At 39.5% G+C, this 19,047-nt stretch overlaps 1 protein-coding gene across 4 annotated transcripts in view; it reads left to right on the top strand.

Moving 5' to 3' along the window:
• The window catches only part of LOC104047012 (putative N-acetylated-alpha-linked acidic dipeptidase), a 34,402-nt gene extending 15,659 nt beyond the window's left edge, over window positions 1-18,743 (top strand). For 3 of the 4 annotated variants that reach the window (XM_064441387.1, XM_064441388.1, XM_064441390.1), the window contains 11 exons: window positions 635-720; window positions 1,722-1,841; window positions 3,245-3,327; window positions 3,655-3,718; window positions 4,519-4,586; window positions 6,573-6,664; window positions 7,449-7,539; window positions 8,340-8,604; window positions 9,764-9,845; window positions 11,538-11,630; window positions 12,657-18,743. In XM_064441387.1, the coding sequence (XP_064297457.1) occupies window positions 635-720; window positions 1,722-1,841; window positions 3,245-3,327; window positions 3,655-3,718; window positions 4,519-4,586; window positions 6,573-6,664; window positions 7,449-7,539; window positions 8,340-8,604; window positions 9,764-9,845; window positions 11,538-11,630; window positions 12,657-12,846 (1,234 nt within the window). In that variant the 3' untranslated portion in view covers window positions 12,847-18,743. Of the gene's footprint in view, window positions 1-634; window positions 721-1,721; window positions 1,842-3,244; window positions 3,328-3,654; window positions 3,719-4,518; window positions 4,587-6,572; window positions 6,665-7,448; window positions 7,540-8,339; window positions 8,605-9,763; window positions 9,846-11,537; window positions 11,631-12,656 lie in introns of those variants that run through there. The other variant, XR_010371222.1, reaches the window with a different exon arrangement.
• The last annotated feature ends 304 nt before the right edge of the window (window positions 18,744-19,047 follow it).

The raw sequence follows: 19,047 nt of genomic DNA, 5'->3' as shown, positions 1-19,047 counted from the left end.
ACAGTTTAGGACTAAAGTCTGGGTGTTTCAATATTGGCTGAGTTATTTTACTGACTTCATATGAACTGTTTGAACTTTCCCCTACGTCTTACTCATACCACATGAAAAAGTCCATCTCAAAAACATACAGGCAGCCCTTGAGGATGAGTTGTTGCACCTCCAGCTGTGTTTAGATAAACAAAGTCGGTCTCCTGATGCACCTCAGGTTGTCTGATTTTCTGCTGCCTGAGCTGCAGCTTCAGTATTGACTGTGATGGAGTAACTTCTGATTTGCACCAACCTCTAGCTGATTAGAGCTATTTACCTTTTTAACATTAGATGGTTTTAATTTTTCTTTCACTCTTCCAAATGTAAAAAAATATTTAAATTTGGAGTTCTGAGCCCGTTATCTGTATAAATCTCACAGACATCAATATCAGTACGTAGCTTTCAAGGGCTAAGTGCTGTTCTCAGTTCCACAAGTATAAATCCAAGAAAAACTACACTTTTTCAGACTTACTTTGGTTTAATGGAGGGTGAATTTGGCCAAAATGCTTTCCTTACAATTTATATTGTATACTTCTGAAAGGTGTCAAGGTGTTTTATTATCTAATCTGGTGGATTTTCTCTTTGGACCTTCTTCCCAATAACCTAGAAAGGTGAAGATGCACGTTCGCAGCCACAACGAAATAACAAGGATTTACAATGTGATTGGTACCATCAGAGGCACAGTGGAACCAGGTAAAGTCATTTATCTTCAGTGTAATGTGAGCATGCAGCGACCTCTACATGCACTTCATAGTTAAAAGGAGGAAATGAGGAACATAGTTTTTTCTGAAATATTGCACTACATGATCATTGCTGTTGAAATATTTACTGCACCAGCTTTCGTATGGTTCAGGGTATGCTAGCACTTTCACTGTAAATGCTGATTTTCAAGAGGGAGTCATAACCAAGAGAGAAATATTTGTCTTCAGGCAAGTAACTTCACAATTGAAATAATATACGTCAGTGGATATTCTTTCCTACTAGCACGGCAATGGATTTTGCATTCCATCTGAAGACATCATATCCACCACCACTGACTTCTCGGCTGTTTTACAGTCACTTGCAAACAGTGTGATTTTACACTCTGAAAAAACATATATAGAGACATTCCTGGGATGACGATAACATCATTTAACTTGTAATTGCAGCATTCCCTGTTGCCTGAAACACAACTGGTAACCATATTATAGTAGCACAGAGATGTAGTCTGACTTTGATCTTATTAAGCACATTTTTGTCATGATTTGGGCAACCCTTTTTATGACTGACTGTACATATTGAGAGAAATACTCATTGAGCACGCAGTAATGTTGTGAGTTGGTGGGCTGTACAAATATAAGTAGTGGGTCAGCTTTACCGTGAAACATACTGTTGTAAAATATGGAAAGATGCTTCTCTGTTCAGAGGAAATCTGCAGTATTTCTAATAATAGAGGTAACATCATGGAATTCAGGAGGTTTTAAGTCTTATGGGATCAAGCTACTGTGTTTGACAAATTCTTTACCACTGGGTGAAAATGCAGAAAAATGTCTTTGGAGATTTAAAATGTCTTTCGCTTTTCTATCATGTATATTATAAACTGTTAAGCTTTGTTGCCTGACACCTACATGGAAATTTAGATATTGCTTCCAATTAACAGCTCTATGGCAGGAAAACTATTTTTCTAAGTCAGTCTCCATAATTAATTTCTCTAGACAGATATGTCATCCTGGGAGGCCACCGCGACTCGTGGGTATTTGGTGGCATTGATCCTCAGAGTGGGGCAGCTGTGGTTCACGAGATTGTGAGGAGCTTTGGAAAACTGAAAAGGAAAGGTAATGTAATGAAAGAATAAAGCACAGCAAAACCACTGCTCTCAGCAATGCCCATTGATTTCTCTGGGATTTAAGCGTATGCTTAGAATTAAAGATGTGTATCTCATTGATGTCTCAAATAAGCACGCTGCTCTGCAGCTGTTAATTAGTTCCAGTTACAACCTTGGTATATGTGAGGTACTTCTGCTCAAGAGAAAGTACACGTAAAGGACAACAAAGCACAAAATTGGGGATACTGAAATAAATATGACATTTAGATACAATTGATTACTGTGTATTTGAGGCTGGTCAGACTGGATGTTTCAGTGGTTCAGTTTCAAAATTGATACAGTGGTGGGCTGATCAAGGCTTCATCGGGGCAACACTGAGAGCCTTCTCATCACTTGACTGTAGTTTGGGGACAGACCCAAGAATAAATAAAACATGTCTGTGTAATGCAGAGAATGAGCTGTGCAAACATAGTAGGAGGTAATGGTTAAAAACACCTCATGCCTAGTTAGATGAGAATAGGAACAAATGTCAACTGTACCAAGTTTCTGCTGTTCTCAGACCAAATGCTGTCTCCCACGGAAAGCATGGAGACAGCTGACGTCCCATGGAAAGAAGCTCTGACGTAACTGAAGTACTGTGCTAGAGGAGCTTTCTTTGCCTACCCATTACACTTAAAACTCACTGACATTTAGTTTTCTGTCCATTCCCTCGAGTTACTGGATATCAGGGGAAACTATCTTTGGAATGTAAGCTGGGGCGGGGGAAGTAAAATGGAAAAGGGAGCAAAAGATGAGAAGGTTCCAGTAGCCTCAAAGAAAACTTTGGGCAAAGATACAGAGGCAGGACAATAAAGCCTGTTCCATTTGGCCTGCATTTAAATCAAATGCAGAATTTCAAGTGAAAGATCTTTGTTTTGAAGGTGATCTGTCAAAGTTAAAGGGAATTCCTTAGGTTTTGAAAACTGGCATTTGGGAGACAGGTCAAAGAAATTCAGGAATAGTTATGAAAACATGCCAAACACTTTTCTGTCAAAGTAGACACTGGTATACAATGTCTACCTGAATGAGCAAGAAGAGTAGAAAATCTTTCTTTCAAGAATTTGTGCGCAAGCACATTATTTTTCCTTGTTCAGAGTTCTGAATTTTAGAAAATTTTCTTGCGATTAAGGCTGAGAGAAGAAAAAGAATACCTTATTTGGTACAATATTGAAGCAGAAGTGAGATTGCTACAAAATTAGAAAACCATTATCAGATTAGTGAAGAAGTTGGTGTTAAAGTTCCTTAAACACACCTTTCCCCACAGATAAGGATGAAAGATGAGCCCCCCAAAAATGACATTTGTTTTCACATTAGTTAGCATGTAACAAGCAGTCTGCATTTCTGTAATACAGTTTTCATGTTCGTTTACTGCAGGATGGAGGCCAAGGAGAACAGTGATATTTGCAAGCTGGGATGCAGAGGAATTTGGTTTGTTAGGATCGACAGAGTGGGCTGAGGTAAACCAATAGTGTTCAAAGAGCTGTTTTCACAGTGGCAGATCTTTTGAGAAATCTGTACCAAAAAGCAACACTTCCCTCTCTCTCTCTTCATTATACACACACACACACTCTCTCTCTCTCTCTCTCTCTCTCTCTCTCTCTCTCTCTCTCTCTCTCTCTCTCTCTCTCTCTCTCTCTCTCTCTGAAGTTTGCTTTTGAACTACCAAGAATATATGGCTCCTTGCAGCTCCTTTCCCTCAAGCAGCTGTCGCTTCTGTGAATGGGAAAATAGTTCTGAGGAAAAAAGGGTTCCTCAGCATTTTCCTCCTCTATTCCTTTTTGTAGGAAAATGCCAAAGTATTGCAAACACGAGGAGTGGCTTATATCAATGCAGATTCCTCCATCGAAGGTACACAGTTTTGACATGTGTTTTACAAGAAGAGTGATGCTATATACAGATGACTGGGAGGTGTTTTGGCTTGGAGATTTATGAAAGCTTCTACATGATAATGTCACATTACTTTGCAAGTAGATACTGGAGAAAAATTGCTCTGGACACAAATTGCTCTTGGGAAGATTCCGATTGGACATCAGAGGGAAAATTTTCACAGTGAGGACAGTCAACGATTGGAATAATCTCCCCAGGGAAGTGGTTGGCTCGGCCATGTTGGACACCTTTAAGAGTTGTCTGGACAGGGTGCTGGGCCATCTTGTCTAGACTGTGCTTTTCCCAGAAAGGTTGGACTAGATGATCCCTGAGGTCCCTTCCAACCTGGGATTCTGTGATTCTGTGAAAACTGTGACCCAGAATCATAAATTATCCTTCAGATATTCCTGATGCTTCAGGGAAGAAGTCCATTACAGTAGTTACACTATTTGGGATGTCATGAAAAGGGACAAGTGTTGTGCCCCTGTCCATAGTTCTATGGCAACTCTTTAGAGTCAGCTTCTCCTCTTACAACGTGTAATAAACATAGGGACATAAGAAAAGCTTTTAAGCGTTGCTTCTGAAGCTGGGCTGTAACTCATCCCAACCAATACAAATGCACTGCCAAGATCATGGGAAGTGAACTCGTCTACAGCAAGAATCGGCTGGTTCCTTGTAGAGAGTGTAGCTCTTTAGTCCCTTTCTTATTAACAAATTATGGCATGAGGTTTCAGCTGAGCAGAATTTGCTTCTTTGGATAAATAGTTTTTCCTGTTTTTTAGGAAACTACACACTACGAGTGGATTGCACACCACTGATGTACAGACTGGTGTACAGTCTGACTAAAGAGGTAATATCACTTGAAGATTTTAGCCAGCATGTTCAGTGCTCACTTACTGGATGGAGCTCTGTGTATAAAATACGGTGTCAGATCTTTCTTTCTTTTCTAACTGCAGTACCCCCTTTAAGTCAATAGCTAAGTAACTGGAGCTTTTTCCCAGGAGTGGCAAAGTGATCTCAAGTGTATACCTTTAAATCATTAGCTATTCAAGACTGGGGGAGTTTTCCACTCCTCCTGGGCAGGTATTCCTTTTAAGCACAGAAGAATAAAAACATGCCATGAGCCAGAGGACAAGCACAAACTTGTCTGCCTGGTCCAGTTACTAGGATGCCCACGGTAGTGGGAGACTGACTCTCCTTAGGCAGGGGAAGAAATCAGGCGTGCTACAGCGTTGTTTTTAGCATGATGTGACAGGTTTGGTCCATGTGGCCGCCATCAGTGTGCCCTGTGAGATATTAGTTGGCTCTGACCATGATGCTTTCACACATATTTGTGTGGCACACAAAATTAAAAGGTAGGGACCTTTTTCAGGTAATAGCCTCACCATCTTAGTTGTAAGATGTTTTGCTGTGAGAGTGGGTCTGAGAGGCTGGCACTAAGAGCTTTTTATTTCTGGGTTTTTTTCCTGTTCGTCTGTATTAAAGCATGAACATTTAATTAGTCTTCTGTGTTTTATATCTATATATACATTCAACTATTGTATATATTCTGTGAATCTACTATATCTGTCTTCATCTGCTGTATATATTCAGTCATCTGTCTTTTCCAGGGTCAATAATTTGTTATCTCTTGGAAGCTGGCATTAGACTGGTACAAAAATAGAGGAAACACAATAATTCAGTATAATAATCTTCTGGCCATTGAAATGCAACAAATAAAATTTAACTGTTAAAATTAGGTGCCCAAAATAAGTTATTTCTGTCCTGAACTGCAGAAGAGCTGATCACCTGCAGTTCCCATGGTAACCGGTGCTAAGTGAAGGTGTTCAGAATGGTCAGAAAATCAGGTCAGCTGAGCCTCCGTCTGGGCACCAAGAGCCATTGTTAAAACATTGACCAAAATGGCAGTAAACATGGTTGCATAACCCTTCCTCCAGCTGGGAAGCGGCAACAAAGGCTGATGAATGTGTGTAACCACAGTTTGTTGGTAGCTGGTGTCTGAAGAGAATGCTGATCAGGTCCTGTGTGATCCCCTCCAAAATTAATCTGTGACAAAAAGTGTTAATACTGTTCTATGAACAATTAGCTTCATGACCAAAAAAGCAAAAATATTAGTTTTATTTTGATTCCTATTGTGGAGTAATTCTTAGATAGTAGATATAGATAATAAAATAGATATTAATGATCTTTAATAGATTAAAGATAATAAATCCTCAGCAGCCCATCAATAAAAAGGAAAGATGAAAACATACCCACAGTGTATTACCTGCTCAGTAATCTGGAGGGTGGTCTGAAAAGAGTGATAGAGATGAGCTTTGGGATTATCATGATTTGTAGCAGCTATGATGACATGAACACCAAGTACTGCACGCTTTGTCCTTCTAAGGTTACTGCTACATCCATGAAAATAATTTTTGTGAACTAAACCAAGGTAGAAACAGTTTTGAATTAAACCAAGACAAAATTGAGGTTTTCTGCCAAAGCAAAATAAAAAGTTTTGGTTTTGTGAGGGATTTTTTCTGTTGAATATTTAAATTAAATGGCTGAAAATCTCAAAAAGAAATATCAGATTGTAAATACTGACTTGAAATGTTTTACTTTCCCTGTGTTTTCTTCCATCTAGAGTTACCTGTTTTTAGCAAATAAACTATTCCTTTGGAAATTACTATGTATTTAAATGTTAAAATAGAAATGCAGAAAGATTGAGGGACTTAAGACTGTGACTTATTCAGTGCCCTAAGCCATAGGCTTTACGTGGTGACAGACTGTAGATTTGTTGTGTTGGTAACATTTAAAATTGTACCCTTTGTCTTTTTGTACACTATACTTTTTCTAGATACCAAGTCCTGATGAGGGGTTTGAAGGAAAATCTCTTTATGAGAGCTGGTATGAAAAAAATCCATCAAGAGAATACAAAGAGGTCCCCAGGTCAGTGACAAAAAAAAAAAAAAAATACACCAAAAGTTGTCATAACTTGTAGAGTGTGGGTTTTAAAGAAACATCCACTTGAAAAACGGAACGCCTGAAAGAAATGGTGTGATTCTCAGCTGGTATAAATTTCAGAGTTTTATTGTTTGCAGCTGATGCGCTATTATACAACAGCTTTGCGAACTTGTCTTTGTAGCATGGACAGGAGGGTTTATATATAAAAAGTCAAGTGTGTTTAGATAAATAAGAGTAGTACGCACAAGCCAGCGGCAGGCACAGAAGATACGCACACAGCAGCTTTCCTGTGCACTGTCTTCCCCTCTGAGTTTGCGTGGCTGGGGAGCACACCAGGCAGGTTTTTACAACACTGTCCTTCCAATTTACCGGAGTTTCTCTATAGAATCTCAAAGGTGGATTCTATTCCGTGGTCCCATGCTGGTACTGTTGTGATTTTTCTGAGTTGAGAGCTTGGGATAGTGGAAGTTCAGCAGGAGGAAGGTCACTGGGTCTTACTAATGATTAAAGTTGGTGAATTAAATTCTCCTCTTGAGAGTTTGATTTCTCTGACCCTGAGAATGATGACTCTGCTCCTCCAAGAATGCAACTGGTGAGGTGCATGTGATATAGGGGTCATAGGCAATTCATGGTATATCAACAGAAAGAGCATACTAGGGGAAGACCGTAGTGACTGTGACTGCAATAATTGCCACAGTACTTGGAAGAAAACTATAATTATACTTTAAGTATTGTCACTCAAGGCGCTTTCCTCTTTCTTGTTAAAAAGAATAAATAAACTGGGTTCTGGCAATGACTTTGAAGTCTTTTTCCAACGTCTTGGCATTGCTTCGGGCAGAGCACGTTACAGTAAAAATTGGGTAAGTCTGTGTCTTTGTAATTTTGTCTCCCCTGTAACTGCCGGAATAATGTCACCTGTAATTGAGCCATTTAGGCTGCCAGCTTTTTGGAGGAATTCAGTTTAGTGTGTCAGAGTGGAGTCCCAGTTCATTACTAGAGCTCTGTGTGCTACTATAACACAACTATTTAATAAATAGGAATGGTCAACTTGGTATCAATTGGACAAAAGGAACTTTGCTCAGGGTAAATGGATGTGCTCAAAATTACCTGTGGCTGATGAAAGCTTATGAGTGGCTTGTGATGGCTTTGAATGGTTTGTAATAACTTACGAAGCTTTGAATTCAAAATGGTTCATGTCTTATGGAGAATACGGGTTTGACTCTGGAGCATGCTGTGAGATGAGACTAACTGAGAAATACAAGGAGTAATCTATTCAGTGTGGTCTTTTCCTCTGAAAAGGCATATCCAAAGACACAACAGAAATGACTGTTGATCTCCAAGCAAAGAGAGGAAGGGCAATCTTACCTTTATTTAGCCAATTAGAAGTTATGTGTCTGTTCTTAGCTACCTTCTTTAGGCTCTGTACATGGTCAGTGGAGAGAGGCATCTCCAAATGACTGTTCATCTCCTCATAGGCTGATGTCTAAGAGAGCCACCGCTGAGCCATTCTTCTCATTTGACTCTCTGTAGTGGCTACCTAGGATTCGTGTGACCTGAACACTTAACTTTACAGTGCCTTGAATCCCATAGAAAAGGTTTTCAAGCAAAGCTGAAGTATCCACAGCTGAATAATGGTTTTGTTTGGGTTTGTTTGTTTCAGAATGTAGAAAAATATAGCAGCTATCCAGTTTACCACAGTGTCTATGAAACCTATGAAATTGTGGAGAGGTTTTATGATCCCACTTTCAAGAATCATCTGACAGTAGCTCAGGTACGGGGAGGGCTGGTGTTTGAATTGGCCAGCTCCGTTGTGCTTCCTTTCGACTGTAGAGATTATGCATCAGCTGTGAGCAACTATGCTCACATCATCTATAATTTGTCAAGAAATCATGAAGAGGAACTGGCAACATACAATGTATCCTTTGGTACGTACAGTCTTCCATCACACTCCTCTGCTAATGCTAGCAGTGCCTTATCTTAGTGTATGTCTTAGCCGTGACCTGGTATTTACCGTGTGCTGTATGAACAGTAAATAAAACAAGAGCCACACCCTCCAGTAATTTGAAATTTGAATATTTTGTCACTAGCATGTGTGTATAGAGACTCTTCCACTGTGAAATAGAACTAATACAGTCGTGTGCTCTTTGATGTGTGCATGGTTCACCAATGTTGTCAACAAGATATCTTTGTCTTGGTCCCTAAAAAAAGATGACACTACTTTGCAGCTTATGGTGTTGGATAATTCTCTGTCCAACACTGATCATAGGAGCATAGGAGGTCTCTAGGTCAACCTGCCCAAGGCAGGGTCAGCTCTGAGGTCAGACCAGGTTGCTCAGAGCTTTATCTCATCTGGTCTTGAAAAACTCCCAGGACAGAGACTGCAGAACCTCTCTGGGCCACAGTGCTTGACTGTTCTCAGGGTGAAAAATATTCTCCTCATATCCAGCCAGAACTTTTCTTGTTTCAGTTTATGGGCACATGTTGGCAAGTGAAGCACCATGAGAAGTTTGCCTCGGGAATTGGTCAGGCAGGAATGGTTCATCCTGATGCCACAATAGGGATCTTGTACTGGCATGTGAAATTCTATTTCATGTTATAGGGATTTGCAATATGCCTCCTTCCTGAGAAGCCTTTATTTATTCAGTTGAGGACTTGGTTGCTGATGACCAACACTAGGTACATGTGCCTGCGCACACACGCTCACACACACCATATACTCTCAGTCTTTCTCAGATCTCTGTATGTGTGGAGGGACGTACAAGTAAAACACAGGTGGTTGGGATTTATAAAATCCTGGACCTACCTGAACAGTCTGGTTCTGGCAATCCATGCTCTAGTTTTCTATATTTCTGTACATTCTTCAAGTAGCAAACAAACAATTTTTGTCAATATTGTCTCCAAGGCAAGTTTTCACACAGAATTACATAGTTTGTAATGTAGGATTGTGGGGTCATCTGATTTTATTCTGTAAGAATTGACAGATCATGATCACAGTGAAAGATAAAGATTTAATCTGAAGAATTTGATTGGTTAAATGATTCCTTCAGGATTTGAAGTTAAATGCTTCCTTCCTGCTCCCTACAGATGCTCTCTTTTCAGCCGTGAAGAATTTTACAGAAGTTGCTGCTAGCTTTCATGAAAGGCTGCAACAAATAGATTTCAACAAGTAAGTTTAACTCTTTCTTCCTTCCAGTCAAATATTCCATGTAGTCCTCTGGGCTCAGAGGGCATAGTCTTCACTTGCATTTAGTCCTCTGAACAACCTGGGTGACAAATGACTGTCAGTCATTTCTTTTATTATGAGTCCTTATGGGTTCTTCTCTTTAAGGATCTGGTTACTCTAAGAAACAAAGTATAGAAACGTTGAATTAGTGGGCATCAGAAACACCGCAGAGCCTGGGAATTTAGCCATGTTAGCTTCAAAAGTGTCCAAGCTAGTTAGTGTCAATTCTTGATGGGTTTTAGTTGAGGAACAGTGCTAGGATGATACATGGATGTGACTAGAGTGCTGGTTAGCACAAACAGAGCCAGCTCAGGTGTGTAACTTCCTTCAAGTAGAAACATATCCTAGGATTTTGTCACTGGATTATCATTAAAGAACAAATGTTGACTTGTGGTCATTGTTTGCCAGCACTCTAGTTTTCAAGATACTGGTACCACTTAATGAAAAAAAAAAATAATAGCTGTACCATGACTGTAGTTGTGGCAAGCTTTTTGGTGAGCTTTCCTAAAACTCTGTGCACCACCTATGCCACAAGGCCTAATGTGCACATGGCTTAATTTATTCTTTGTAGGCCATGCCCAGAATGAGAAACCAAACTTCCTTTTGTATATACATATGTGTATGTTACATTTCTCGGGAAGAATCTAATTTAGCCATATGCTTATCCTTACAGAAGAGTAAGTGAGAATAAAAGCCATCTTTTTAATGGCAGCAACTTTCAGGATAAATGAGTTAACAATAATTTCTTATGTAAAATATGACATCTATGACATATGACATGTATCTGACGCATTCAAAATGGCTTCATTGATGGATGGCCTAAATCTAAGCTGTAATTTGGTGAACCAGTTTCAGTTTCCATCTACACCAATGTAAACTTGAAACTGTTTCTCTGACAGTAGTTGAGTTACTCCAGGCTTAACAGTGATAGAAATGTAACCATTTTTTCTTGGTGAGTGCCTCTGAAGCCCTACAGTAAGCTACTTTGGATGTGAACTACCAAATCCACATATATTCAGTATAATCTTCTTCACAGTTATTTTATTTGTTAAGCATCAGTGGTATGCTCAAAGCTATTCAGAGCACACAGATACAGATGGTCTCTGCTCCAGGGAATTTACAGACTGCCATCAAAAACCACAATTCTCGGATGATTCAAAAGATTATTCTAACATCACAAGGTTCCTGTTTCTCAGATGTTGTTGTTTTACATAAAAATAAATGTCATTTTATTGAAGTAATTTGCTGCTGGCTGGCTTTGCGGAAAATAGTGTCTTTAGAAAACTGTGGTACAAAAGAAGAGAATGGTCTGCCTAAGCATCCTAATGAAAAGGAGATACAGGAATAAGGTGCAAAATGAGAGAAAATACCTGAAAGTCTGTCGTCTTTGACACTATTCCTTGGCCTGTAAAAGCAGTTTTAAGAGACTTTCAGGTTACAAACTAGGCTGTCTCACAGTACAGATCAGCATAATTCTGTTGTGCAGATGGCATGGGCTGTCCTCTGTGGACTACACTTTAAGTTCAACAACTTGGATCTAATGTCCTTTGAAAATCCAGAGCTGTGTACGTTGGGGCACGGGATGAGAGTGGGCCAAACACTAACAGCTGACTTAGTCCTTTGTTTTCTTTTTAGCCTAATTGCTGTCAGATCACTAAATGATCAGCTCATGTTTCTAGAAAGGGCTTTCATCGATCCTCTTGGATTACCTGGCAGGCCATTCTATAGGTAAGAAAGGCTTATTTTTCACTTTCTGTGTGGAGTACCCTATGAGAATTCCTTTAAAATTTACAGGTCTCTAAATGGAATTGTAATGATTTTATTCAACAGGGTAGAAGTCAATTAAACAGGACAAATAAGATTGAAAAGGGAAAACAATCAGTGAGATACACTATGTAGAATGTATAAAAGCCTTACTGGAAGCCAATTCAAGTCAGTAAACTCATTTCCATTGATTTCAGTGGGCTTCTAAACAAATGTAAACGTTTGGCCCTGAACTCAGTTCAAGTAATTTCAGTGGTAAAGGATCTTTCTGAAGTTGTTGTTATTATTTGAAAGTAAAATAGAATATAATTGAAGTATCTACAATCTGATTGATTATAGCAGAGCAGTCATGCTAGCAAATCCAGTGTAGAGGGCAGTACTTCAACAGCAGTGAAGTGAATTCAGTAGTTCTCTCATCCAGTTCAAGAGCTAAATCTTGTTTGAGAGGCAGAATAGTCAGATCAAGTCTAGCTTTTTGGTCCTTTTACCACTCTGCATAATTCAGAACAGTAATCTTTCCACTAAGAAGTTCCACTAAAAAGTAACTGTAGAAAGAGAACTTAAGATCGTCTTTGTACTCCTCGTAGCTTCTGATTAAAAATCTGTTGAGAACAGTCTCTTGTTAAAGCACCAGCTTTTCTACCTCAAAGCATGCCTGTATCTCTTGGAGAGTGTGTATCTGGGAGAAAAGAAGCTGGCTTTTTTTAATCTTTCCATTTCATCTAAAATAAGGGAAAGGAACATACTTCAGTCAACTTTATCACAAATCTTGTTAGCTATAAAGCTCTGGAATTCACATGCAATAATTCCACACGTTATTTTCTTGCTTCATAGATTATAGGTGTTATTGCTCACTAATCTTATTTATTTACACCTTCAATGTCGAGAATTTAACAGATAGTATAGAAACGGATTAGTTTTATTCAGAAAATAATGTTTTATTTTCCTAATGTGGAATATTGTTATTTTTTTTCCTCAACTTCCCTACAGACATATTATCTTTGCTCCAAGTAGCCATAACAAGTATGCAGGAGAATCATTCCCAGGGATCTATGATGCCATGTTTGACATTAAAACCAAAGCTGATCAACGTGAAGCCTGGGAAGAAGTCAAGAGGCAGATTTCCATTGCAGCCTTCACGGTGCAGGCCGCAGCAGAAACACTGAAAGAAGTAGCATAAATAGCAACAACATGATCATCAACAAAGAGTATGACAGTTTGCAGGAGCCTTAGAAATGGAGCATTTAAAAACACTAGGAGGATTATTACAAAGAAAACAAAATTTATAAAGAGGGGTTTTTTGCAAATAATATACCCAAGTGGAACGCATTGAGCAATATTAACAAGGTAATGTACTCTGTTCCGAGAGCTCAGGCTTTAGATAACTTCTGAAGTGAGAGTAAAAAAGTTTCATGTTTTAACTCAGCTTTGTATTTTAAGAATTGTTAACCACTGGATTTATTTTCAGAGCTTTGAATTTTTTAGCTTGATGATTATAGCACTACTCATAGTGCATTGGGAAACCAGAAGTCATTTCCTGTTTCTATTAGTTTCTAATTTTGTTGTTGACCTTTTATTACCTACCTTGGTGTTGCATAATTATACTCCAAGGTAGCCCTTTCAGCTCTCCTTTTACACAGAGAATCACATATGAAGGCGGGAAAACTGTCACATACTGTGTGATGGATGTATAATGATCATAACAAGTTTTGGGCAGCCAGCCCAGAATACTCATCCACGACGTTCTTCTCCTCACAGGCTGAGTCTTGCAGCTGTTTGCAAATAAAATTAAGCAAGAAGCCTTCTAGTCACCCAAGTAAAAACAAGGCAATATATCTTGTCAGACATACAATCATCTCACAAAGCATGTCTTTGAGATGAAGACCTATTTTTATTCTTTTATCCAAAATCTATCCCTGCCATGCCTCGTCCATATCAAGGTATTTTTAATATGAAGACAATTAGAAGCAAAGAAAATTCATCATGTCCTTGATTTAAAAGGATACCAAATTATTACCATCTTAGTAGAGTCTGTACTTCTGACTTTGGTGTGCAGCTTCCTCTTATGACAGTCTGCTCAGAAGACTACAATGGGACAACCGAGGTCAGACAGAGAAAATCAGATGCCTTCTTCGGACACGCTGCCGCTAGAGGATTACTAACCTCTTGCACAGCAAATACTTTGTGAAATTTGGTCTGCCATTTCAGCTAAGGCCTCCACCATGTCTTAGAAGGCAGGCTGTGATCTGATGGATTTCAGTGTCATGGTAGGTTTTTTTTTTTCCATAAGACCTCATTTATTCATAAGGATTTCTACTCTTCACATTAAAGCCCTCTAGGCAAGTTGCTGTAATTAAGTCATTATTTTAATTAGCTGTTGATCTTTCTCATAAAATAATCCAGTTTCCCAGATAATGGGAAATGCTTTTAGAGTTATTGCTCAGTTATTTTCACACTTTTGTGAACCATGGAGATGTGTCCTCCCCCAAATCTAGTTGTGCTGATGGGAGACATTGCTGGCTGCTCCACTGCTCCTTTTGCCAATGGAGGATCCACCTCTGAAAAAATTGGTCAGGTTAGTTTAGATCATCAGTTAGGCTAACCTAGAGGATTTCGTCTGCGGCAATCAAGGGAATGATAACACAAATCCGCCATGCAGAGGGGGGCAGCAATAGACTGTTTCTGTTGACCAAGTGGATACACAAAGTATTTTTCTGTTGCTAAGGAGGCTGTATCCAGAACTGAAGCACCAAACTCCAAAATTGTTGAGATCTTTCCCTAAATGACCTGTAAGCTTCCTCAGCAAGTTTTTCTCTCATCCTAGAAGACATAATTTTTTAATTTCTGGTCTAACCATAGCATTGTTTTATTGAAGTTTAATTAGGGCCCTTTTTGGCAGTAGCTGATAGATAATATACAACGTCAGGGCCCAGGATCTCACAAAATACACTCGTAAACTACAGCAACATCGATTTAAAAAGAAATCTGTGGCCTGTCCCTGAACCACTGCAAGGAATAGGATATAGGGACAGCAGTTCTCTCTCTCCTATTGACTCTGTTCCCCTGTGCACAAAAAATTCAAGGCTAACTGTCCCAGAGAGAGGAAGCACCTGTAAGGCTGATTGTAACACAACAGTTTGTGATATTTTGATAAGGTGGGATTCAAACTGTCCAGTACCTTCTCCCAGATTTGGGTCTGCTTTTTGAGCCATCTTTGTTCAGTGCAAACCACAATCTGTAGCAGTTGAATTTTAAAAGCAAATGGAGCTTTACTTAATTTTTGAGAGAAGATGATCCTCAGATGGACTCAGTCCAGGTCTTTCCCCAAGCCCTAACCCAGACATTTATCAAACAGATTTGAGGTCAAAGACATTACGCCCCATGCTGTCGGTGGGGGTGTTTCCCCACTCACTTGTAAGCACGAAGCTTTTCTGATCTCCATTCTGAGAAGCCTAATGCTGGTGCTGACTTCTCTTGAGACAGCCAATGTGATTCTTATCCTTAGCTTATCCAGCATCACCTTGGATGTTACTGACTCCACTACAGAAAACCAACACAATTTATAAAATTGTTGCAGCAAGCCAGCACTCATTCTGTTTTTCCTCAATATACTGGGCTGCAACTTGTGCCTGTTCAACAACTTCTTCAAGAGCTGCTAAGACATCTGTGTCTGTATCTGGGACTTGCTGAGAGGGAAAGACAGACAGCAGGTGGCAATAATGACAGCATGACAGGTATTCTGTGGCAAGCTGTCTGCACTTGAAAGTGTAAACCTCAGACTCCTTCATTTCTGTGAGGAAGGAAGCACAGGTGTCTAGTTCTGCAAGCCCTAATTTAGACATGGCAGCATCTAGAATTTAGACATATTGTGACCCATTCTGAAGTTCTTGATCAGTTTTTAAATTTAAAATAAAGATACTTTTTAGTCTTCATGAACTTCTACAAAAAGTCTGATAATATCATTCTTTTCCCAAAATCATTTCTTATTGTCAGTCTTCTATGCCACTGCACCCTTCAGTTCCTCAAAGACCATTCCAGGCAGAAGTGGCTGGTGTCATTACTGGACAGCAAAGGGCAAAGCCTATGGAGCGAATTACTGAAGCTACATGATTTGTAGTCAGCTGTACAAGCCATATGTCAAAACATATGCATGGATGCATATGCAACTGTCCATATCCTGTATGTGTCACTAGAATTATGGGTTATAAGCAAAAAGCAAAAAATGAAAGAATAGTTATGTATGCACTGAGAAATGTCTATTCCCGTGACTCATACACTAGGATGATACAAAGAAGCAAGGGTCATGTTTCACATTTATGAACAAAACCAGGCCAACTAACATGTACCAGCAGATGAAGACATCTAGTTCCTACCAGACAAGTGGGAACAATGTTAAATAAATAATATGCATTAAAAGCACTGTCTGTTCATACGTTCTTGCAAACTTTGTAGCTGCACTGAGAAACGTTTCCAGCCCATTGATTCTTAGAGTTCGAAAAGCAGTCTGAACTAGCCACATGAGCAAGGAGGTATATGCTCTGAAACAGTCTACTAAGGAAAGGCAGACAATGAGGGGCCAGATACAGGAATAACTGTTTTTTAAGCATCTGTGATTTTTGTTAGATCTGCCAGGGTATCTCAGGGACACAGCTATTAGCTAACTCAAGCCCTGAGTGTGAAATCCTTTCTTATACAAGAAGTCAAGATAAGATTGGTGTGCTAATTCTCCTTCAGCGAAGTATAACGTCAAACAACGTAAAAAACTTTTTTTTTTTTGGACTTTTACAGTGAGTTGAAATTCACTCTTAACACTGCCAAGTGCTGTTGACCAGATGAGCTGTTTTGGCTCTCAAGCTTTGGGATTATTCCATAGGAATTGGCCAACAAAGACTGTTGAATTAAGTGGAAAAAAAATGTTAACGGGAACAGAAACCAAGATCAACTAAGTATGTTGGATTTACAGTTTATTGATCATGTAACATGAGCCAGTTGTTCATGTAACTACAGATGTGTTCAGCTAGAGAGGGCCATTAGCAGAGTTGTTTACTATAATCAACTTTCAGTTCTTTTATTTTCTAAATATGCTGTAATTAATACTTGGAAGAACTAAGATCCTAATTCCAGACAGCTCCTTGCAAACGTTCATTTGGCTTTGACAGTTACTGCAGACAAGCTCACCGAGCCATTGGTTTATGTACTGCAGCAGATGAGTTAATTACAAGACAAGAGCTTTAGAATTATTTAGTAAGCAAGGGGAGGGACCTGACTGGCACACTGGCACTGCTTAGAGCATCCTTTCCAATTTGAGCAATTACATTAAAGAATCTGGAGGTGAAATGAGAAACAAACAGTATTTTTTGAAGAAAGTACTTTCTATAATATGATCACAAATTCATACAATGACCATCCTATGCACTAAGAGTCTAAATCAAATGAAATTAAAGCATACCCATACGTGGTAGAGGTAGAAATTATACTTGTATTAAAATGAACCCTTGCCATGATGAAACCAGCAATGTCAATGTTACTTTGGCTGGAAAGTGTGTTGACCTGGCAGTGTAGTTTCTAAATTAAGATGCTGTTGACAGCTCTCCAGGGGTTGATTTAGCTGAGACAGAGCAATCGCTTGTAGTCAGCATCTTTAGGATGAGACCTGTGCTCATCTCTGCTTATATGAGCAGTTTGAGATGTGCTGCTGGACTACAGACAGCACCGTGGTAGAGCAGAGCAGCCAACTCTCACAGCTGGAGTCAGTAAATCATATTCTTTCACTTGATGGCGAGCAGCTCCCCAGGGCAGGGGATTGTAATGAATGGAAGAACATCACACAATCATAAGATCATAGGGTTGGAAGAGAACTCAGGAGGTCTCTAGTCCAAACTCCTGCTCAAAGCAGGGTGAGCTCCAAGGTCAGCCCAGGTTGCAGTGTTTTATCAGTTCCAAGCTTGAAAATCTCCAGGGCTGGAGACCACGTAACCTCTCTGTTAACATATTGCAGTGCTTCGCTGCCCTCATGATGGAAAAGCTTTTCCTTATATCCAGGCAGAACCTCTTGCTTCAGTTTATGACTGTTGTTTCTCATCCTCCCGTCATGCACCACTGAAGAGGCTGGCTGAGTCTCTTGAGAAACAACTTGTACATGCTGGAAGATACCATTTGGTTTGTGTTCGATGCACAGTCCTTTGCTCTCTCTGCCTCACTGGGTACATTCCTCTTGTAGAAGAAAGGGTCAAAGTTTGCAAGTTGAACTTGACAGCTGCCAGCAATGTAAACTTTATTTTAGCTGGAATCTGATAATGGACTCCTGAAGTTCAAGATAACAGAGACTCTGACTTAAAGCATCAAAACCTACCACCCTTTTAATCTGCTAGTCAGATAGACTGCAGAGGCCATGAGAGAATTCTGAGGGACTGTGCAGCTGGCAGAGTCAGAAGGAAACTACTGATTTGAAATTGTGGTTGAGCCTTTCTTCCTGCAGGAGCTGCCTTTCCCATGAACCAGGGCCCTTTGAGCTCTCAGGCCACAAGTTCAACCTCTAGTCAAATAGGCCACAGAGCACAACAGTAGCATAGCCTTCTTGCTGCAGATATTAGCCTTTGGGACCCCGTTGCTGAGCAGCTATAAGCTACAATTTACAAGCCCTGGCATTTATTTTGTGTATTATGTATTTGTATGTACTGTTGATGGTTTTTCTAATTGGCTGCTTAGCATAATTATGCATTCAACAAAAAAATGCATGCTAGCTTTCCATTTGGCATGTGTATCTTTGCCATTTTTGGAGCTTTTCTAGTTTACCAAGGATTTTTTTTTTTTACTAGGTAGAATATATGTAACTGTCTGCAATAATGCTAGCTTCAGCTGAACCTCACTCTTGTTCTCGCTCTCAACATGTGCAATTCTGACCACTCCTGAGATCAATATGAGGCCTATGCAGTAACTGATAGTTTTGCTAGTTTTAAAAGTGGTATTAATTTGAAGAAGTACTGTGTGTTCAGGATTTTGTCTGTGTTTTGGACCTTTTTTCAGTTTTGTCACCTGGGCTGAGAAAATAAATGTCTTTTCCTGGTAATCTTTTCACATTACTTGTCTTGCATAATTTTTACAACTACTTAGGACAGGTTTTATTTCCCATCAGCCTCATGTCTTTGATTAAACTTAGACTAAGATTGGTATTTTCAGCATTGAATAAAATACCCAACTATTATCAGAGGAGCGGTCTTAGCAGTATCTCACACTGATAATACCTTAGTTCTAACAGGAAAAGCCCCATTAAAAAAGAAATAGGGCAGCTGATAGATGGGATTTTTATTTGGTCAGGAAGTGACTCAAAGCGAGATGAGTCTTATGGGATACTGATTGTCTTAACAGCTCTGAGCTCTCT

Source organism: Phalacrocorax carbo, chromosome 1 (assembly GCF_963921805.1).
Source record: "Phalacrocorax carbo chromosome 1, bPhaCar2.1, whole genome shotgun sequence".
Classification (NCBI taxonomy): Eukaryota; Metazoa; Chordata; class Aves; order Suliformes; family Phalacrocoracidae; genus Phalacrocorax; species Phalacrocorax carbo.
The sequence above is the reverse complement of the archived record's forward strand: the minus strand, read 5'-3'. Positions and strand labels throughout refer to the sequence as shown.